The following is a 21,979-nucleotide window of genomic DNA, read 5'->3' as shown; positions in this document are numbered from 1 at the left end:
ACCATAGAGCAAGTATGACAAAACAACCAATGACGTCAGATTTATTTCTTCTTTTAGAGTGGTCCTGTCAATGTAGCAAGGCCCTACTTACATATGCAAGAAATTTACACAAACATGCGCTCCATTGTTAACTGAAGGTTGCTTTCCATTGTTCAGAATAAAGGTATTAGAATGACCCCCAAAAACTGTGCGTGCTGGACCATGTACATGTACATCCGCTTTACACGAACTGTATATGTAAATGAAATAAGCGGAAAAGGTTGCCTGCCTTGCGTAGTTATGAAGTTTTCAGTGTGCGACGCCCAGTGAGCTTGTAAGTTTGATATTAGGTGTTGACTTTTTTTAGCAACCGGACCCATCAAAACAAGGTAACAGAACTATACGGACAGCTCAACAAGATTTGCAAGTGTCGAGTGGAACACTTGCCATTGGTTTTAAACGAGTTTGGGCTGTCGTTATTGCAAATAGACGGGGGTTTCGATTTGAACTCAAGCTGCCAAGGGAAAGTATTTCGACTGGTGTGAAGAGGTCATAAATCCCCGTCGACACAAGATGGGAATCCCGTACAGTGCCTTACGAGAAGGGGGAGCGCAAACGCAGTATGGCCCAAATAAAACAGCTGTGACGGCAGACGTGACTGAGGCAGGGTTTATATTTGCGTTCATCATCATTGCACTGTCGTTCTTCATTATTCTGCCTGGTATACGAGGCTCGCAGGTATGTGGACATCGTTCGTCCTTTATTTTATCACATATTTTGCACACTTCACATAGTGTAGGCCCTACTGTTTCTCCAATACGAGTCGGTTCTTATATTGCGGATATAGGATTTTTCCTGAAAGGTATGTGTGTGGAGCTATGTTGAAGCCATACCTATTTCCTTGTTTCGAGTAAGGGCCTTGAAGTAGTGTATTGGCCAATAGAAATTTAAAGTTAATTATGTGTTTCTTCAGAATATATTTGTGAAGACATTGTTGATGATTTATTACGACTATACTCTATATACTGTAAGAGGAATGTACTACACCGTATAGATAGATAGATTCAATGTATTTTGCCTCTGTCAAAATACATGGGGAGTGGCGGTATACCTCTTTACAAATAATCCAGATCCAATAATTCAACCCATGCAATATGTACAGTACATCCTGGACTTGTGATCAATAATTTCTAAGGAAACTAAACGCTTTCGTTTGGAAATATAAGGCTCGATATAAAAAGGTCGAAAAGTCAGCCGGTGCTTTGATAACATTCTATTTTATGGGACTATACTAAGCAACCACATGTCCATGTGTGCTTGCCCGCAGTGTGTGGGGTGTGTGGGTGCACATTATTGGGTAACATACATACTATTGGTAATTACTCAAAATAATTATTAGCAGGGCTCGATTTAGACACTAGCCCGGAGCCCAATCACTAGTCAAGAGTGCCGCGGGCTAGTCAAACGTACTTCTAGGTAGCCCGGACGGGCTAGTCCAAAATTAGAAACTTACCTGTATTAAACAACATGTGAATAAAATAAAAGTGACTGAAAATGTGTGTGCTTGTGTCATTACTGTGTGTTCTAACATTTAATAAGATCAAACGAGTACCTGAAGCCAAAATCGACTTCAAAACTACAGCGTCAGAAATGCGATCGTAAACAAACGTTTCTCAAAATACATCTTACTGTTAAGAGCTGCTGCTTCGTGTGTTCATTACCCCAAAATCCCCAACAAAGATTTCGAAAGAAATTAATTGTTGAAAAATAGGGTTTGAATGAAAATAATTAATTTAATAAAACAGACCCTTGCTGTATATGAAATGAATATTCATAAATACCTCGGACAGTTTCGCTATAATCCTATTGGTGGAGAGCGCGTCACGTGGGTCGCCTACTCTTTTATTCCCTTAATGACCAGTGTTTATGACCGGTTGTGAGCAGAGAGATCATTCTCTGTATATGGCCCGAAAATGTGGAATACGCTTCCTACACAGATCAGAAATGCCAGCTCACTCACCTCATTCAACACACTCCTTAAAGCTCACCTGTTCCAGCAGGCTTACTAACCATTCAACTGTGCCTCAGCGCCTTAGAACAAACTCTTGATTTTCGTGCTCTACTAATGAACTTTGATTGATTGATTGATTGATTGATTGATTGAGGACAGTTTCTTCATTCCTATTGGTCGAAAGCAACGGCTGGAACAGTTGTGCCACATCACGCGATACGCGCGACGCGCCCAGCAATCTCCTTGTAAGGAGGTGTTTTAACCGAGGGCCTTGTCATTTCATAGCAGGAGGGGTGTTGTGTTGAAATAAATCATTGAACAATTATAATTTTTGCATTTATTTTACTTTTTGACATAAAGTTTTAATGTTTTTTTACCGAAAGGGTATTTATGATTGGGAATCAAAGTGTGTTTTATCGGTTTTCAACTAGTGGTTTAAACCCACCGAGGCCTGGTTCTTGATAATTTACCTCGACGTTGATTCCCTTATTATAATATAGGCCCATTGCTTATCTATTTTATTTAAATTATAATGATCTTGACGCAATTAATTTAGTTTTGTTTGTGTTTGATGGTTACAGAGGCTTTATTCGTTGATACGTTTTGTGGTGGCAATGTTCATTGGAGCTGGAATATTGTGTAAGTTTAGTGTTATTTTAAGATATTTTTTTTAATATGTTCATATCCACCAAATGATCTATTTCTCCCTTCCACCCCCTGCCTACCCACTCCTGCACCCCCCCCCCCCCCGCCCCCTCGACATCGTGGCCTTCCACTGCTAAAGGGCTGTCAATCAAACATTTTTTCACAACCTTTGTTGCGAAATAAAACTTTCCCGGGGAAACCCCTTTTAATTCCCGATAGCTAAAAATAAAAAAATTCGATAGTCTGGACCCTTCCAGGTTAATGTATGACCTTTCGTCGATACTGATGTTTTGATCAGGAGTTTTATCTGCACAATGATCATTGACACATAGCCAGTTCAAACAAGGATTGCTCAATATATGAAATGTTGTAGATGTGGAATGATGTAGGCCTACGTGTACTTTGATACACTGTTGTAGTGTAAATATTACCCACGGCCTTTGGGGATAACGCATCAACCAAATCAACAACTTATTTCAAGAAAATAAAATGAATGATGTCATATTATTTCGGCAGAAAAGTATACATTTCAACCAGTGGCCAAGCATGCTCAGTAAAGAAGATATATTACACCACGTGTACTGTTTGTTTAGTCTAGGGAAACAAATAAATATTAGTTTGCAAAAGGCACCTAGACTGATATTTAGCAGCAGTATTATAATGGGCCCAAGCCAAGTCATATTGTAAGTTTAAAATTTATAGTTAGAGAAGAAACCAGGCCTCTGAAATTGACTATAAAAACTGCGTATTATATCGTTTGTGTTTTAAATTGTTGACATAAATTGATTTGATTGTTCATTTAGTATCAGCATGGGGTCAGGAATGGGAAGTTGCTGAGATTCATGACACTGAGACTGCATACAAGGCCTTCTTTAAACATGAGATAACAGCTGACATTGGGGTCAAAATTGGTCTCAATAGTGTCAACATTACCCTCAAAGGTAACTAGTTATGTAGTTGTTGTCAATTGTACATCATTTATTTTTTTTTAACAACAATAAAGAGACAATTTACCATGTCTTTTTTTCAAAATCATAAAATGTGCATAAATTACTGTAAACAATTTGCACTCAATGAATGGATATCTAGAAAAGAGCCACGAATCAGGAGATCGTGAGAGGGACAGATTATTAAAACCTCAGTAAAAAACATGTGAAAGTAAGCTTTGTCTGTGAACATTGCTAATAGCCTGGGCCGTTTCAGGCAGAACTTTGAGAGGAATGCAAATGATGACGATATTGATACAGTGTCAGGATATATCCCGTACATTCCCAAACACACACATCACGCTTTTGTCATTCTTTCCCCTAGAACTTAGACTGACAACAAAACAAAGGGGTTGCTATGGACGTAGTTAAGTGCTTAATGCGTGCCCACTGGCCGTACCCTTAAAAGATTTCAACAAGAACTTTCATAAATACTGTGTGGAGTGAGGATGTGAGCAAAACCCAATGGGGTTTTAACTATGATTGATCCCCGTGGGAGAGACACTCACATGTTAGCATTCATACCTTAGCCACTACGAACCCCGCCCCATGTTTAATTGATCAGAGCTCATTCCCGGATGATCAACTGGTGTTAGTTTGCACTTTGCTTTGGAAATACTCTACAACTAGAACTCGGAAAATGTACTGAGTATACAGTGCTGCTAAAACACATTTGTGTATGGGTAAAACTAAAATGAATTCTCTATAACTACAGTTTTAAAAATTGTTTTAAATGTTGAACTGTTATCAGTTTGGGATTTGAGGAAGTATTTCTGATAAAAATACACGTAAGCTGCAAAAAAGGAAGTTCCGGTTAACAATGTTATATTACTGCACTGTCATCATAAAATATTATACAGCAATTGCTGATTAAGGCACGTTTCATTGAAATCAAAGTAAAGACAGAGTAACATTTATTGCTATTTCTGAGGCCACATAAAGTGCCCATATAAGGTTTAAAAAAATGCAGTCTTTTAAACCTTTAATTTGAAATGAATCACATTTGACCAAGTTCAATTGATTCGAATGTGTGTTAATCTACCCCAACTAATATAATGTTAAACTGATTTTACTTTTGAAGTAACTGTTGCCTAGATTTTACGATATTATGCAAACTGTTGCCAACGTGTGATCTTTGACATTGAAATCCCCCTTACGAGAAATTATATCAATTGTTTTCCCGTCTTAGCTTCTAACGGGTCTGTTGAAGAGCATCCCGAAGAGATTATCAACTACAACGAAAGGTTCCACTTCTATGGATCACAGGGACGCATTGGGTTCGGGCGATTCTGTAAGTTTCCTTCGCTCATAATTCAAATCCAAATAATTATTAGTGTCAATAAAGTATCCTTGATTAATGACGAGAGTTATTGGAGCACTTAGTAAACAGACAACCTTGGAATCAAGTGCCAAGAAAGATTACTGGAGTGTATAATTTGGCAATGTTTTAACATTTAAATCTGCATAATGGACCGTCCTCATCAGGCAGACTCGAACGATATTGTTATTTAACACATAACTTTTGGTTCCATAACCAATGTGATAGATGTTGAAATAATGATTATTACCCAAACCTGCCCACAATAATAAACAGCTGGACGTATCAATCGTGAGTTCCGTGAAGCCCAGTGGAAGGGCGCTCCCTATCCGATTCTGTGGATCGCTGAATACTTTACTCTTGATGGAGAAGACATCCGCTGGGGCCGCTCCTACCGTACCGCTGGCTACTACGCTTGGATATTGGTATGGTATGTATTTCAAACAATTAAGGCTATGCATTTTTAATATTCATGTCCTTACCGTGCATAGTTTGTAAAAGTTTGTTGTCGGACCATTTTGTTTGTTTGTATAGTCTTATAATCAAGACTGTAGCTATCAGTTTTAAGAAATACTTTTATATAACCAAATGTTACGCTGACTGTTCTGGATCAGCTCCTGATAATGTTACAGCGGGTACTGGTGCAGCTCAAACTTTGAAAACCTGATCCCCAGGCGTAATCTTGGCGTAATCTTTCTAGCATTATTACAAACTGAATCTAATTGTAATCCGTTAATCTTCCCAATGTTTTACAGGACTGCCTTCCCACTGTGGATTTTGGCCATGGCGCTGAGCTTCATGGTGCTACGTTACTGCGGCTATTTCCTGATGATGACCGGGGGATGTTTGTGGTTGGGTAACGTCTTGTGGGCCTCTGTTCGCTTTGGATCCACCGCTCTTGTCATACCGTTCAATGAAGACAAGAAGCTGACATTCACCTATGGTACTACCTTCTATCTTTGCCTTGTGGCAGGTAAGTCCGAAGACATCCACAACTACTGTATAGCTTATCGAATAAAAATGTTAAACTACTCTCTGAACATAAAATTGTAAAAAACAACATTACTTGGTCATATTATATGAGACCTGATTTTAATAAAACTTAAATTAATTACAGTACCACTTATGCGTTGCGGAACAATAATGCTATAGACCGTTTTCGAAGCACTTTTGTGAAATTGTTTGTTTCCTGATGACAAATATTACACTACTTGTCTTGTTTGTTTCAGGTCTGGTGTCTGTTGTCAGTGGTTTCATTGTGTTCGTCATGGACATTCGCTTTCCGAATGTGTTATCCACTTTCTTCAATATTGACCCTCTGGCCGATTACGAAGAGACCTTTGTGTACGACAAAAACACTGGTGGTGCTAGCAACGGGGCCTCCAATGGCCACGGCTCCAACAATGAATCGGTTAGCTTAAAACAATCTTTTCTCTCTTTGCCGCCAGACGGTCCAAGAACTCAAATCATGGTCAAGGGGGGTCTGGAGCGAGACGATTTTGACAATTTCACCCCAGAAACAAAAAAGAGACTTGAAAATGTCTACCACAGTGAGATGGTTCCTTCGGAAACCGGTTCAATTATATCAATCAATTAAAAAGGCTACACTAAAAGGGCCATTTAAGTTAAAATAAAAAACACCAACATTTGTCAGTATGTGTGTGTCAGTATGTTGTTTGAGTGTGTCAGTATGTTGTTTGAGTTTAAACACATGCTTGGACACATGATGTTCATGCATCGTATTCAATTTCAACTGAAACGCAACTTTAGTGAGCTGAGAAGGTTGTAACATGTAATGTATGGGACAACCAACTCGACCTTCCTTGACACACAACAAATGACACTGGTGCATTGTATTTTGAACGATATTTATCTCGGAGTGGAGTAAAAAAAAAACTACTCGCCTAACATTATGACCATCAGAATTCGATTTTACTAAATAAAGTGGCAATATTTTAAAATTATTTTCCATATAAAAAATATATATAAATTTGTTTATCTTTTTCAATTTAAAAACCCTTTACAACGTTGCCAATGCGGCTCAAATGATCCAACTTACTGTGGGTCATAATTCCATGCTCTGGGATATTCAACTTGAAACAGTCAACCAGTACATGCGATAGTTCACAGAGGCCAGGGGGCCATTACTTATTTAACGTCATCAAAGCCCCCAATAATCTGAGTGTACTTTTTACTAACATTGTGTAATTTCGATTAATAATTGAACTGTTTCTTTCGTCACGTCACATTTTTTAGCTTCCAAGTTGTGAAATCATAAGACAGTGACCCTGTCAATGTGAATTCATACACCTTCTTGTCTGTTTTGTTTTTCACATTTTAACTGAAACGTACCACAATGTGTGCTTTTAACATCTAATGTTTTTGAATGTATTTCTCCTCAGCATTTTTATTATTTAGGAGTGCAATTTTATATTTAATTTATTCCCATTTCCATTATTCACCAAAGTTAAACAATTTACACTACGCAAGTGTGCTTTTAAAATCCAGAAACAAATCAATCTTCTTCCAAAAGCTATGTTAAAAATGTTGTTGAAGAACAAATCGTATGAGGTTGTTTTACAATTCTGTACATTATATGCGTGTCATCACACATATTTTTAAGTATGTGTGATGGCCGTGTGGATGGCAACCTGCACAGTTTACTCCTTCAGAAAATCGCGTATTCAAATACTTGGTTAGGATCTATTTAACTTCACTTTTCTTTGTAAGAAATATGTTTGGTGCCATAGAATTTCCACTGGTGGAGGGTCTCCATGCTTTGCGTCCTTTTGTTTGTTAGTACATGTCCTTTTTGTATGGTTAATGTTAGCCTGGTTAACATTCGCTACCCACCCCACCCCTCCCCATCCCCATCCCCATCCCGTCTCTAACGGTTATCTTTGGTCAACGATGGTAAGACCAGGTGGTGCTTCTATAACACTCCTTTTAACATCACCCTCTGTACTCCTCTTTTCCTTTCCCAACTGTCTTTGTTGATAAGATGTTGACAAGTAAAGCCGTGTACCGCCAACGAGCGCAGTCCCGCTTTGCTGTAACCAGGCGCAGACCTCGCACCTCCCTGCTGGAAGAGTCCGCTACCACCGATGACAATGTGTATGTGTCTCAAGTTTAAGCATGTTGCTTTTGTAATGCATGTTTTTTTCTCGAGTACATTAACTTAATAATCCACTGACTTTATTCATTTAAGAAACGTTCTCCTTAATTTATACTTTTGTTGTCAACTGACAAAACTAACATGTATGACCGAGTCTATATTAACTTTAATTACTTGAATGTCTAACCTTTAAAGGCAGTGGACACTATTGGTAATTACTCAAAATTATTATTAGCATAAAACCTAACTTGGTAATGAGTAATGGGGAAAGGTTGATAGTATAAAACGTTTTGAGAAACGGCTCCCTCTGAAGTAACGTAATTTTCAAGAGAGAAGTAATTTTCCACGAATTAGATTTCGAGACCTCGGATTTAGAATTTGAGGTCTCGAAATCAAGCATCTAAAAGCACAGAACTTCGTGTGACAAGGGTGTTTTTTTTATTTTCATCATTATCTCGCAACTTCGACGGCCGATAGAGCTCAAATTTTCACAGGTTTGTTATTTTATGGATATGTTGAGATACACCAAGTGATAAGACTGGTCTTTGACAATTACATGTAGTGTCCAGTGTCTTAAACTTAAATTTGACTGAAAGAATATACAATTAAAAAGGTCAGCATGGTATAGCCAGTACCATGATGACTTTTATATTCTGTGTTATTTAACGGGTACGGGAAGGCCTATCGGTAATGTAATCGAGTAGGCCTATATGGAAGTGAATAGACCTAGCTGCTACCCTATTTCCAATTTTGAACAAGCAAATTAAGACAAAGCGACTGAAAAACCATATACTGTTAATTTATTCATTCACTGTCTTCTGTCATATGCTTAACACTGTTCAGTTGGAATAGAATGCTTGGCTTAATTGCCTTGAAGCAAAGATTATAGAGCGCCGCAAGGCGCTCTATTATCTTTGCTTAAAGCAAACAAAATAAGTAAAACGTATCATTAAAGGCAGTGGACACTATTGGTAATTACTCAAAATATTTATCATCATAAAACCTTTCTTGATTACGAGTAATGGGGAGAGATGAATGGTATAAAACATTGTGAGAAACAGCTCCCTCTGAAGTGACGTAGTTTTTGAGAAAGAAGTAATTTTCCACGAATTTGATTTCGAGACCTCAAGTTTAGAACTTGAGGTCTCGAAATCAAGCATCAGAAAGCACACAACTTCGTGTGACAAGGGTGTTTTTTTCTTTCATTATTATCTCCCAAATTCGACGACCGATTGAGCTCAAATTTTCACAGGTTTGTTATTTTATGCATATGTCGAGATACACCAACTATGAAGACTAGTCTTTGACAATTACCAATAGTGTCCACAGCCTTTAAGTTTTAAATGCATTAGCATTTTACTCTGCACACATTCAACGTGTTGTCCTTTCTCTATGGGATACCCAAATCACAATCTACAGTATCTATCCCATGTTCGCTTATGTCAAATCATCATCATTGTCAAACTAAGATATACGAGGTCACCCGTGCAATTCTTTTGTTATCATAAATGCTTGTAATATTAGTTGCATCACCATGAATCAAGTCATTGATCACACCACACACTCATTGCTGTGTTTTTCAAATAATAATAATATAAACAAACAAGAATATGTGTAACTATTCGATGAGTACAACACTGCAATGTGTCATGCTCAAAACAGATAAGGGTCTTTCACTTTCGTTTTTAAGCTTTAAATCAATTTAGAAGAACAACAATTTATGACTATTATTGTCAGTGCTAGAATATTTAAAGGTGCTTGTAAATTTATAGTTTCTAAGCAACTTCAGTAGTATACTTGGGATTTTAAAAGGTTCACGTTTGAAAAGAAAATCAGCTTTAGACTGTTTCAAAACAAGCTATTTAAAGACAGTCTTTCAGTTAATTGGTTAACACAATAATGCTTAATCGACTCTGAATGTGTGTTAGCTCGAGGCATCAGGTAGAAGTATCCTATTTGAAAAGTTCTGGAAGTAGAGTGTCACATGTCATTTACACTTGGATCGTGCGGGAGCTTATATTTTTATTGACCTAAGTCGACAAATTATGTAAAGTTGAGAAACATGCCGCATGTTACAACATCCTTTAATGAACGTTTCATGCTTCATATATACTAAATATCATATAGACATCTCATAACACAATACCGCCGATATTAAACACCCATTATTGAGTAGTTAACCAGGGCTCAATTTCATAAAGCTGTTCACCCATAAACAAAAAACCGTGCTTACTGTAGCAGGAAAATGTGCGTAAGCAGAACATTTCTAGTCGCGCATGCATGTTCACCATGGATTTGCATCGTTACGTCACTCGTGTGCTAACCGCGGGTTATGCCAGCGTCTCTTATGGTATACTGCTTTATGAAATAGAAATTATGCTTTATGGTCGCTCCGTAAGCACAAAACGGCTACTTACATGTTTTATGAAATTGGGCCCAGTAAGCATGCTTATATACCTTGTCACATGCGGCAGTTTTAGTGCTAACTTTGAGACAACCAACTGCACTGCAACACTTCTAATTATGTCTTCAGAAAATTATGTGAAACTAAAATGTAGACATCGGTGTCTAGGTTTGGACACGCATTCTCGTTTCCAGCCACTCTGACTGGTTGGCAGTCGACGGTGCACTGCCACATAACGTACATGAAGTAAACTAACAACAACTTGAATTGTAAACAATTAAATGTGTCAGTCTAATTCTTTTTGGCACACGGTACAATTTTAAACGAATATGACCCGAACTAACAAGTTTCAAGTAACATTAACTAAAATAATAAATAAATAAATAAATAAATAAATAAAAAAGAAATAATGTTTAAGGCTAATTAAATAAAAAATAACTTCTTCTGTGTTTACATGTCCCATGCATATTTTCCGCCTCACACCTTTGTTTGGCTGCTCAACTAACCGTGCTATTATTTAGATTCAAAACAAATAATCCATTCATAATTGCCAATAGCATCCGTTTGGTATTCATCACTTGGCTAACTAATGTATTATTCAACAACAAAAAATCATCAAATGCCATGAACAATCCTTGAATTTATTTCATCTTTGAGAAAATGCGAGGTTTGGTACATGATTTTCTAAATAAACACTAACCCCACTAATTGAGTTTTCTGACTCAGTAAATGCATTTAAAAAACGAGACAAGCAATACCTACTTTTATAAATGAGACGTCGTCAAGACCGACGCATGTATTTTGATTTGTAATGGTTTTGTTTGTGCTTCACGACTTTTTTTTTTTTTTTTTTTTAATACCGTACATGATTGTATGCGATGAGAGTACACTTTGTTAAAATCTGTGGTTTAAACAAAAGTGTATTGGTGCCAAACCTGTGTTCAAAGTACAAGTGTTTATTCGATGAAATGGACAGAAAACAAACAAAGCCGTGAATGGATATATGAAAATCATTTTTATGCAAATTAATGTACCTTATTTGGTTGACAGACTGCATGGAGAAAGGTCTCAGCCCTCCGCAAAATCACCTCCAAGCGAAGGTATACGCCTCACGGAGATCAAACCCGAAACAACCAACTAGGAGTGAATGGAGGCGACGTGCAGATGACTGGTATGGACAACCCTGTGGAAATTATTGCATAAGAAGCCTAGACTTTCAACTTTACATTTTAGGTTTTTAACAAATCAGTGCTGTAAAAGTTATATAGGAGACCATATTGAGAAAGCACTTCATCGGTGTCCAACTGTCGCATCTAAAACTGCCGCCCTTGTAGTCCCCCTTTGTAAAGGCAAACTAGCTAAGAATTTGTTTAGTAGGCGTGTTTCTGTAAGTAAAATCTTTTCTTTTTTATGTTTTTGTTTTAAAGCTTGTACACAATAGTTCTATCTTTTTAACATTTTTAAGTACATTTTTCAATTTCTGATTTGCGAGTCTGTATATCATTTGTGGAATCTATTGTAGCACATCATACTAAGCTGTTGGGTAGATAATTTTTGCTAAATACGATTACATGTATTTGCTAATCAGACAGTCAATGTTGAACCCGCCTGTAGCGATACAACACATGACTGTACGGCTGGTCTGTTTTGCTAAGCATGGAGTGTCTTTGTTTAACAATGTTATGTGCTTAAGCAGTTCTATTATTATGACATTGCCCAGTAACTTTTACAGCTTGTTACTGTGTTCATGTGTCTAGGTATAAATCATAGCTACTTCAATTATATATACTGAAGTGTTTGTCATCAAAAAAAACGATTAAAAAGTGACTCAAGTTTAAATTAGATACTGAAAGTACTTAATATTGGTATTAGGCCTTGATTCTAGGTAGCATGTAGAAATATTGATAGAACTGGTATTTGTGAAACATGTGTATGGGGCAGGGCGGTGGATAATGTTGGTCTCCTACAAGTCGCATTGTTTGTGACGAAGCAAAGAACAGAACTTTTGGCACTGCTCATTTTATGATCCAAATACTAAAAAAGGGGCGCAGAAAAGTAGTGCACGTGGTTGACTAGATAACTAAAATCAAAGTGTTATGCAAAATTTTAAATGGAATTGTGAAATTTGGTTATGTTCACTCTGCTTTAAATTCTTCGTGTCCTTCGCACTGTTTGTGGTGTACAGCAGCAGTTGCATTGGTTTCCTAGGTCAATAGTAGGCTTCTATTTGTTTTAAAATATCAATTTTTATCTCGTTAACTAGCTAACATTACTGATATTAATTTACTTTTATACATCGAAGAATTAAAATATATTTTCGGTAGTTCCTTTATAAACTTGTTTATTTGAAGTTACAAGTTAAAGACTGCTCCTAGTGTTTAACCAATCTTCTGCATGCTATATATGTATTTTGTAGTATTCTTTACGAGTGGTTACAGTTATGAAACTTGTGATTTTATATCCAAACGCTGAAAATGTCAAAATGCTTGGATTAATATATTCGATGTAAATTGCGGCAATTTTTGTCACAAGGTTGAAAGATTCAATCATCTATTGAGTCAAAATTATGTAAATTGACCCCATAAGTTTTGCTATTCTGATTTATTATTTGTAAAATAAAGATTATGATAGTTTGTTCTTTGTAAATTGACAGACAGAGGTTGAGTTACTTGCTACTCAACCCATCAAGGCAACCTGGTTCCACACACCCCCCCCCCCCCTTAACGCACCATTGGAATTCAATGCATACTCACTCTCAATTGCTGCCATATTCTGCCTGCCTATTAGTATGCTTATGTCTGAACATACATGGGACGTAGGCCTACGTAAAGTCAAATTTGAATAACAAGAGCACCCATGGTTCCCTGCACAATAACTCTAAGAAATGCAAACTCTATGAATGCACACTCGACATTTCGAACGCACTGACGACTATGGTGGTCTTGCCGGTGTATGAGTAACTACAGGTGACTAAACACTCTCCTATTTTGGGGGTCAATTTTCTTGGTGTACTACAAGCTAAAAACTTCGAACCATAGAACAATTTAAACAATAAACTTTAGACGTGATGCAAAAAAAAGACCAAATACAGGTACATGTATATATTTTCTCGTTTTTTTTCTGACATGTGATTTTTTAAATGTTTTGTAAAGATTGCTGATGGTTGAAGAAAGTATACGTGTGTATACTTCACGCAGTCCCGTATGGATGTACATTACTGTAGTAACTTTTAGGTGCCGTTATCTTCTATTTGCACAATCTTTTATTGGATTAATCGGATTATGAAATAAATATGCAGATGGATTTATATTTTACAAATGTTTTGTTGAATATCTATTTAACAATTTGTTGATTTTTAAGGAGTTTGTTTAACTATATGGGAGATAACAAAACAGAAAATTCAAAAATCCATACTGTTTTCCCAACAAAGTTTCAAATCACGCATAAATGGCCTATTTAAAGATAGTGGACACTATTGGTAATTACTAAAAATAATTATTGGCATAAAACCTTTCTTGGTGACGAGTAATGGGGAGAGGTTGATAGTATAAAACATTGTGAGAAACAACGCCCTCTGAAGTGCCATAGTTTTGGAGAAAAAAGTAATTTTCCACGAATTTGATTTCGAGACCTCAAGTTTAGAACATGAGGTCTCGAAATCAACCATCTAAACGCACACAACTTCGTGTGACAAGTGTGTTTTCTTCTTTAATTATTATCTCGCAACTTTGATGACCGATTGAGCTCAAATTTTCACAGGTTTGCTATTTTATGCATATGTTGAGATACACCAACTGTGAAGGCTAGTCATTGACAATTACCAGGGGGAGGGCTGGCTATGTTTTGTATTGTTCCCTTATTTGTTCTGATCGTTTAAATATAACCTAAGCCATTCATTTTTTTGAAAAATTACCATATTTTAAAGGTTTCTATTTCGTTTTGGGGAATTCGATTTATTGTTGGTGCACAAAAACTTTCATAGTCTACATTGACCATTCGAACAATCATGGGCGATCTGTTTGTGATGCAAAATACTGGGTTTTAAGTTCGAGATGGTCCGAGTTTGAAGTAACTCGTCGGAGTGCCGGTCTGATTCCCTAAATTTACCCCGCATCCACAAGGAGTCCCACGGGGTCCCGGAAGAAAATGCCTATAGAAATCCGTGGCAAACTACTCGCAAACCCATCGCAAGCTAATTGTAACTGGGGTCCGACTATATGAATGGCCATTGGTCGTACCATTTTGTACCACTCAAGGTGATCTTTAAGCCAAGAATAACCAGGCTTTTTACGTAAGTGTTTCTGGGTGCTTGTCACGAGCATATACAAAATGCAATCTGTACCTACCAACGTTCCAAATTTACATGTGAAGTAGGTGCCAAAACTGGAAGTCAGATACATTAAATTTAAACACATTTCGTTCAAACCTTTGGGAAACTTGTGGGAAGTAACTGGTAAAAGTCCATAGTAAAATATCATCTTACTTTCCGAAAGGCACTTCATGAAAAAGTTCATGAAAATTTCAAAGTTGTTAGCAAACCAAAACTAAAAGCATTGACCGACGTGGAAACAAAGTTTGATTTAAATTCAACAAATGGACAGACTATGGTCAGAGGGTTCCAGGAGCTCTCAAAAAAGAAATGATGTGTTTTGTAATTAGTTTTACTTCAAAGCATTTGTTTAGTTTTATGACATTTCCTATCATGACTGGCTGAACTTATTTTATCATTTTTGTTGAAATGTTGCCCTTGTGAAACTGAACCTATTTAGTCTTTGCGTATGAGTTTCTGCCAAAGTAGAGATTCCGTCATTGCATCAGTACCGAGATCTTTTACATTATAACAATTAAACATAACAAGTGTGTATCAATACATTTCTATAGTTACATTTCGGGGAAACTAACAGCAATTAATTCAAATTGCGTCGATCGGGGGGGGGGGGGGGGGGGAGTGGACACAATACCAAATGGCCCCCATGCATGTCTTTGTCCGTCTTTATCATGAAACTCAAGTATTGCACTGTCTAAGACCAAAACCTGTGTCCCGTAATGGGCGTCAATCTAAAGTAGGGGCGGGGGACACGTCCCCACTTTTTGAGGGGACACAATGTCAATTTGTCCCTCCATGTTTTTGACCATCTTTATCATGAGACCCAAGTTTTGCACTGTGAAGACCAATCCCTGTTTCCCGTCATTGGCATAAATCCCGGGGTGGGGATATTCCCCCAATTTGTTTAACTCGTGTGTCTTAGGGCACGTGAGTGTCATCGCCATACTTTTTAGTTTTCTTAGTTACTGTATGTTTACTTTACTGTATGACGCGCTGCCTCTACCTGCCATTGTCCAAATCCTTCTGCTCATATTTCGAAGGGTTATTAGTATTAGTGTTCTGTCTCGCTCGCCAATTTGGCCTCTAAGAAGATTGCACCACAGAGCATATAGAATGCAATTTTTTCCCGCCGTAAAGCATTTACATGTGACCCCACGTCCATTACGGAGTAAATCTGAAAAAGCAGAACAATTGGATAGCACTAAAATGTTCAATCCACTTTTCGGGAAGCAGAAAAGAGGAAAAAATGCATCAGGAAACAACGTTCAACCTGCTTTTCTGCTTTTCGACCACCATAAATTAATTAGGAATGGTGGGGGAAAACATGTATAAAACATTTTTCCAATTAATGCACGTCTTATATTATAAAACTGATCCTATAATATGTTTTTAAAATGCATTGCTAGTGCTCAAGTTTTACAACGTGATAACCATCGAACAAAGAATGTCTTTCATTGAGAGCATTGATTGATCAACAGAGGGCGGTATAGATAATCTCAACGGCTTGATGAACAGGGAAAAGTAAAGTCTATGCTACAGGTAAACCTGTCGTGGATAATGTCCTTCGGGAGACGGTTAAGATCACCGATTTTAAACTCTGGTGTTTCTGATCAGCAGAGTGTGGGTTCGACTTCCCAGCCGTGACACTTGTGTCCTTAAGCAAGACACTTGACCATTGCTTCGTCCTTCGGATGGGACGTAAAGCCGTTGGTCCCATGTGTTGTGTAACGCATGTAAAATAACCCAGTGCACTTATCGAAAAGAGAAGGGGTTCGCCCCGGTGTTCCTGGCTGTGGCTGCTTAATGCGCCGTAGCACCTTGTAAACCCTTATAACGTGCTAACTAATTGGGTCTCAAAATTCATCACTGCAATAACCTATCTTTCTGAAAGTTTGTATATACTCAGCGCCATGAGCACCTTGTTTGATAGATACGTGCGCTATATAAGACTTCGATATAATTAACCTGTCGTGGGTATTACTTAGAGTCAATTATATTATCATCTTAATTTCTATTCTAAGGTAGGCCCTACCTCTGTAGAAAGTTCACGAGAATTTCGAAGTTGTTAGCAAACCAAAACAAAAACATTGACCGAAGTCGGGATACAAAGTTTGTTTAAATTCAACACCTAGAAAGACTGCATGTCGGGGGGGGGGGGGGGGCAACATTTCTTTCAGATTGGTTGGCCACCAACCGGTTTGTTTGCGGTTGATCTTGTTCAATACGTTTACTTTGTAAACACTATAATTTTACCTAAGTTGACATAATTGTTTTTCACGGTATATTTCAAGATTAAAGTAATGTTAAATACTTTATGCGAATGTGACCGGGAAGCCAAGTTTCTTGACGACGCAAACACCATCAGTTTGCCTATATACGGCACTGCTTCCTCAGTGTGACGCAAGCATAATTTCACTTCGTGTTCACGATTCCCGTGAAGCATGAACGGCTTTATTTTTTGAAATATTTTATCTAGCCTACATTTTTTAAGTTAGTATTACTTAACTTCCACCAAGTCAAACAGAGGAGCCAGTTTCAGAGTGAGTTGATAGTTCCCATTGGACTGGTTCAGGTATTCTAGATTAAATGAATAATATACCAGAACAGCACAAAACCTTAAAGTCACCTGGAAGTGGTATTTTTTCAAAATAAAGCTTTTGTCACTAATATATGTGTTTTGATGAGTGGAATGTGAATAAACAGTTAACTAAGGTTTTAAAATATCAGTTCTTATGTTATTTACAAATTTAAGAGTAGACCCCGACCCGAGAGGGCGCTGTTCGTGACGTCAATCGAGGCAGACTTGCCTGTAATGCGTAGAGTAAACACAATTGCAAAGTACATGTACGGACCAAGTCGTGAGTTTGTACGTTTTTTTCCGGCAATGCCGACCAGGTGTATTGCTGCTGAATGCAGATAAACACTTTTTGAAATGTACCAACTCACGACTTGGACGTACATGTACTTTGCACGTGTGTTTACTATACGCATTGCAGGCAAAGTCTGCCTCGATTGACGTCACAAAAGGGGTAGGCGGAGTCAGCCCCCCAAACAACTTTATATATTTTTTAAACATATAAATCGTGACAAACAATTACTAAAAAAATTGTTTTATTGTTCGTAAGCATATACTTTTATGTTTGAAAGAAAAAAAAATCTATTTCCAGGTGACTTTAAATTAAATAATTCTTCTGGCCATCTTTAGCAAAAGCTGTATTAATGGTATTTGCCTCAACACCAATGATGCATGATGCGTGGAACGCACATCAGGCTAATGGCCTACTTTGAACCCATCGAACCTTTCTTTCTGGAGCAAATTTTCTCTTATAGATCACCGTGCTTGTTTGTTTGTGTGTGTGTTTGTTTGTTTGTTTGTTTGTTTGTTTGTTTGTTTGTTTGTTTGTTTGTTTGTTTGTTTGTTTGTTTGTTTGTTTGTTTGTTTGTTTGTTTGTTTGTTTGTTTGTTTGTTTGTTTGTTTGTTTGTTTGTTTGTTTGTTTGTTTGTTTGCTTGCTTGCTTGCTTGCTTGCTTGCTTGCTTGCTTGCTTGCTTGCTTGCTTGCTTGCTTGCTTGCTTGCTTGCTTGCTTGCTTGCTTGCTTGCTTGCTTGCTTGCTTGCTTGCTTGCTTGCTTGCTTGCTTGCTTGCTTGCTTGCTTGCTTGCTTGCTTGCTTGCTTGCTTGTTTGTTTGTTTGTTTTTTGTTTGTTTGTTTGTTTGTTTGTTTGTTTGTTTGTTTGTTTGTTTGTTTGTTTGTTTGTTTGTTTGTTTGTTTGTTTGTTTGTTTGTTTGTTTGTTTGTTTGTTTGTTGGTTTGTTTGTTTGTTTGTTTGTTTGTTTGTTTGTTTGTTTGTTTGTTTGTTTGTTTGTTTGTTTGTTTGAAGTGTATACAAGTTGCACCAACTACGAAAAGCTGGATACATTTTCCAAACTCTTAATACTGATTATTAAAACTTATAAATCCCACAATAGTCTCCAAATATGGACATATTACAGTCCCAGAATTACTTCCCTGATGTGACAATGCAAGTAAATAACCCCCCCCCCCTAACTCAAGCACAATGCACTATGAAAAGAACTGTTTCGCACGCACTGTAAACCAACGTTGCGTATTCCGGTTATTTCTGTATACTATTAGTTCACATATTTGGTACTCCCAATATTTGTTAGGGCCTATAAATTATAGTCTATCATGGCTATACACCCTTTTCCTGAAGTGCAAACTTGTTATACATATGACCGACAGCAAACAAGTTTAGTCCACTGACAAACAACGCCTTGAACTCCATAAGTGTTTATCAAAACAACGAATACTATTGGATTTTGCCGGAAATTAAATCCGCTGGACGAGTTCAAATTAACTTCAATAATACAAAATATTATAATTTAAAAAAAAAACACGTAAGCCTACATTGCAGAACAATTATCACAGGTAATCAAACGATTGCGACCAGTTTCTTTAAGCGCACGATTTTGTTCATTAATTCAAACTAAAAGGCAATGTGGGTAATTATAACCCAAATCCACCAGTTGAGACTTATTAGACGGCCTTTTGTACGAATTGTTTTTTTGGGTAAAAAAAACAAGATGTGTCCAAACAACGTTGGAATTTGCACCTGTTTTTCGTACATAAAATAATGGCTAACTAACTGCAAAGTCACACAAACCACGCATGGCAGAATGTTCTACGTTGGTTTCCTTCCTGAGTAATTTCACAAGGACGTTTCCTTCAATACACCATCAAACAAACATAATATTGGAAAGAACAAACATTCATAAGGAAGACAAATAAATCAAGCTAGGAGAAATGTTGAGCTTCATTCTACTAAAAAACAGACAAAGAAAACTTTACAAATAAAGACAACTTTTGTTGAGTGATTAAACAATCTAAAACATGTAAATGCAGAAACGGATTTATAAAACGACTTTAAAAGACAACGGTAACAAGTATTAACTCCCTAATTAATGTCCCCAGGTATAAACTTCTTGAAGTGAAAAGCCTAAAAATAAAGTAAAGATGGTCTTTGTGAGATTTGCAGACTACGACAATTTTAACACCACAATTTCATATAAGACAGGAAACGAACTATGACACAGGAAACAAACTGCCACAAGAAAAGCGGAACACGTCACAATAAACTGGACAACGTTGATAAACTGGCCGTATTTACCAGGACTTTGTGCATTTCATTTGCACGATAAAACCTTCAGTAAAACCTTAATACAAACTAATCGTGACATCCTGGACACAAAGTGCACGGTTGAGTTCAAAGTTATTTTTTAGGTTTGTACTTCCTCGTGTAGGGGGAGGCCTCAAATGTTTAATTAAGAACTTGGTTTGTTAATGACTTACAAAAAAAAAAAAACTTTTGGTCGAGGGTTATAGGCGTGTTTTACACAGTCGTGTTATGCGACACTTTCAAGTTGTGACACTGCCTGTTTTCTTAAGATGTTTGTTGGAAATGTAGGCCTACACATTATTGTGAGGGAAGTTAGACAAAAATATTGTGTTGTGTTTTAATTTCTATACAGCGAATAGAAACATTTACGCCACCTATGGCAATTTAGGGATCAACATTGAGTGGTATGTTTGGTTTAGATTTTTCAGAAGTCCAGTTGAAGTGATTTTACAGCAATTTGTTGTCTGTTCTGTCCCCGGTGGTTCTGTCGATTTTAACATTAAATGACCTACGGTGTCCCAGTTTGATCCAGGAATAACTGTGGAATCGTAAACGTTTTTAAGACCAAGCTGTAAAAATGGACAGTGTTAGGTTTGCAAACATTGAACTGCATTTGAGGGTCAAGAAGGGGAAACATTACAAGAAACAAAATTATTCCATATAAGGTAATGTCATGACGAGACTGCGTGACTGCTTTTCATTGACTGGTTCCATTCAAAATCCTTTATTTCACACAACATTCAAAAGATTTGCTATTGGGAATGAGACTGATGGAGGAAAGCCAAGCAGTTGCATTGTCGCTGATTCATCCCCCGCGGCCTTTTCAGTTTAGATTATGGATTCGCTTGATAGTTCTCTGCATGACTACACGTCTAATGGTGAGGTGTACATTTTACTAGCAACTCATTTGAACTTTGGAAATGGAAACGGTTTGGAAATAAATGCTTTCAATTCCCCCCCCCATTTTTTTCCTTCATTTATTTGTTTATTTTTGTTATGTAGGATGTTCATATAGGTTACTGTAAATGTAACTTTGAGTTTGAACGACATCTAGACTCTAGATAGAACATGATATAAACTGGATAGAATTGGTCATGATTTTTTGATTGATTTGGGTCGCTATGAACACTGCCATCATGCCACAGCAGACTGAAGCCCGGTTCATACTTCCTGCGAATGGGAAAGCGAAGTGAATTTGACGTGAATTTGACGGCTCAACTATATCCTTTCGCAGCGATGATTCGCAAGTGCGTTGAAGGGAGTTCAACTGCTTCAAATATCGATGCGAATTTTGTGACGTCAACATTTGCTTCGCATTCGCATTCGCAGGAAGTATGAACCGGGCTTTTATTATATAGGTTCATTCCAATATCATATCCAATGACTGTCATCAAACTGTCCGCGATGATGCGGGGTGTTTAAATGTTCTTATGTTGTTGAATGAGTAGGGTATGGCCTTAGCTTTAGATCCACACCGGACCTTCTTCAAAGTCATAAACAAGAACAAATAACTACATATCCATTTATTAAAAAAAGATGTACAAAGGATTAAAGCCAGTGTACACTATTGGTAAATGTCAAGTCTTCTCTCTTGCTGTATCTCAACATATGCATAAAATAACAAACCTGTGAAAATTGAGCTCGATTGGTCGTCGGAGTTGCGAGATAACTATGAAAGAAAAAAAATACCCTTGTCACACGAAGTTGAGTGCTTTCAGATGCTTGATTTCGAGACCTCAATTTCTAAACTTGAGGTCTCGAAATCAAATGCGTGGAAACTTACTTCTTTCTCGAAAACTACTCCACTTCAGAGGGAGCTGTTTCTCACAATGTTTTATATCATCAACCTCTCCCCATTACTCCTTACCAAGTGAAGTTTTATGCCAATAATTATTTTGAGTAATTACGAATAGTGGCCACTGCCTTTAAGGGAAGGTCTCCAGGAAAGCGGGAAACAATATAGCAAATCAAAGTTACCAAATTATAATAAATTGGTGGCTAGGAACCATTAAGAGTAAAGT

General features: G+C 37.3%; 1 protein-coding gene across 2 annotated transcripts; it reads left to right on the top strand.

Annotated features, from left to right (window-relative positions):
• The first annotated feature begins 232 nt into the window (after positions 1 to 232).
• LOC117295443 (dual oxidase maturation factor 1-like) lies at positions 233 to 13,774 on the top strand. 2 transcript variants are annotated; one of them, XM_033778103.1, is made up of 9 exons: positions 233 to 717; positions 2,572 to 2,629; positions 3,439 to 3,576; positions 4,811 to 4,912; positions 5,216 to 5,369; positions 5,695 to 5,912; positions 6,169 to 6,350; positions 7,941 to 8,053; positions 11,509 to 13,774. In XM_033778103.1, the coding sequence occupies exons 1-9, from the start codon at positions 553 to 555 to the stop codon at positions 11,597 to 11,599; spliced, it is 1,221 nt and encodes a 406-aa protein (XP_033633994.1). In that variant the 5' UTR covers positions 233 to 552; the 3' UTR covers positions 11,600 to 13,774. The 2 variants fall into 2 exon arrangements, with proteins under 2 accessions (XP_033633994.1, XP_033633995.1); XM_033778104.1 differs by lacking the exon at positions 7,941 to 8,053 and having other exon boundaries at positions 250 to 717.
• Positions 13,775 to 21,979: the final 8,205 nt, after the last annotated feature.

Source organism: Asterias rubens, chromosome 10, assembly GCF_902459465.1.
Source record: "Asterias rubens chromosome 10, eAstRub1.3, whole genome shotgun sequence".
Classification (NCBI taxonomy): Eukaryota; Metazoa; Echinodermata; class Asteroidea; order Forcipulatida; family Asteriidae; genus Asterias; species Asterias rubens.
The sequence above is the reverse complement of the archived record's forward strand: the minus strand, read 5'-3'. Positions and strand labels throughout refer to the sequence as shown.

Excerpts from the sequence above, each read along its gene's own strand:
- LOC117295443 (XM_033778103.1), top strand. The coding sequence starts at position 553 with ATGGGAATCCCGTACAGTGCCTTACGAGAAGGGGGAGCGCAAACGCAG. Across the intron at positions 5,370-5,694 it reads TACGCTTGGATATTGGTATG|GACTGCCTTCCCACTGTGGA; the intron begins GTATGTATTTCA and ends AATGTTTTACAG. Across the intron at positions 8,054-11,508 it reads GCTACCACCGATGACAATGT|ACTGCATGGAGAAAGGTCTC; the intron begins GTATGTGTCTCA and ends TTTGGTTGACAG.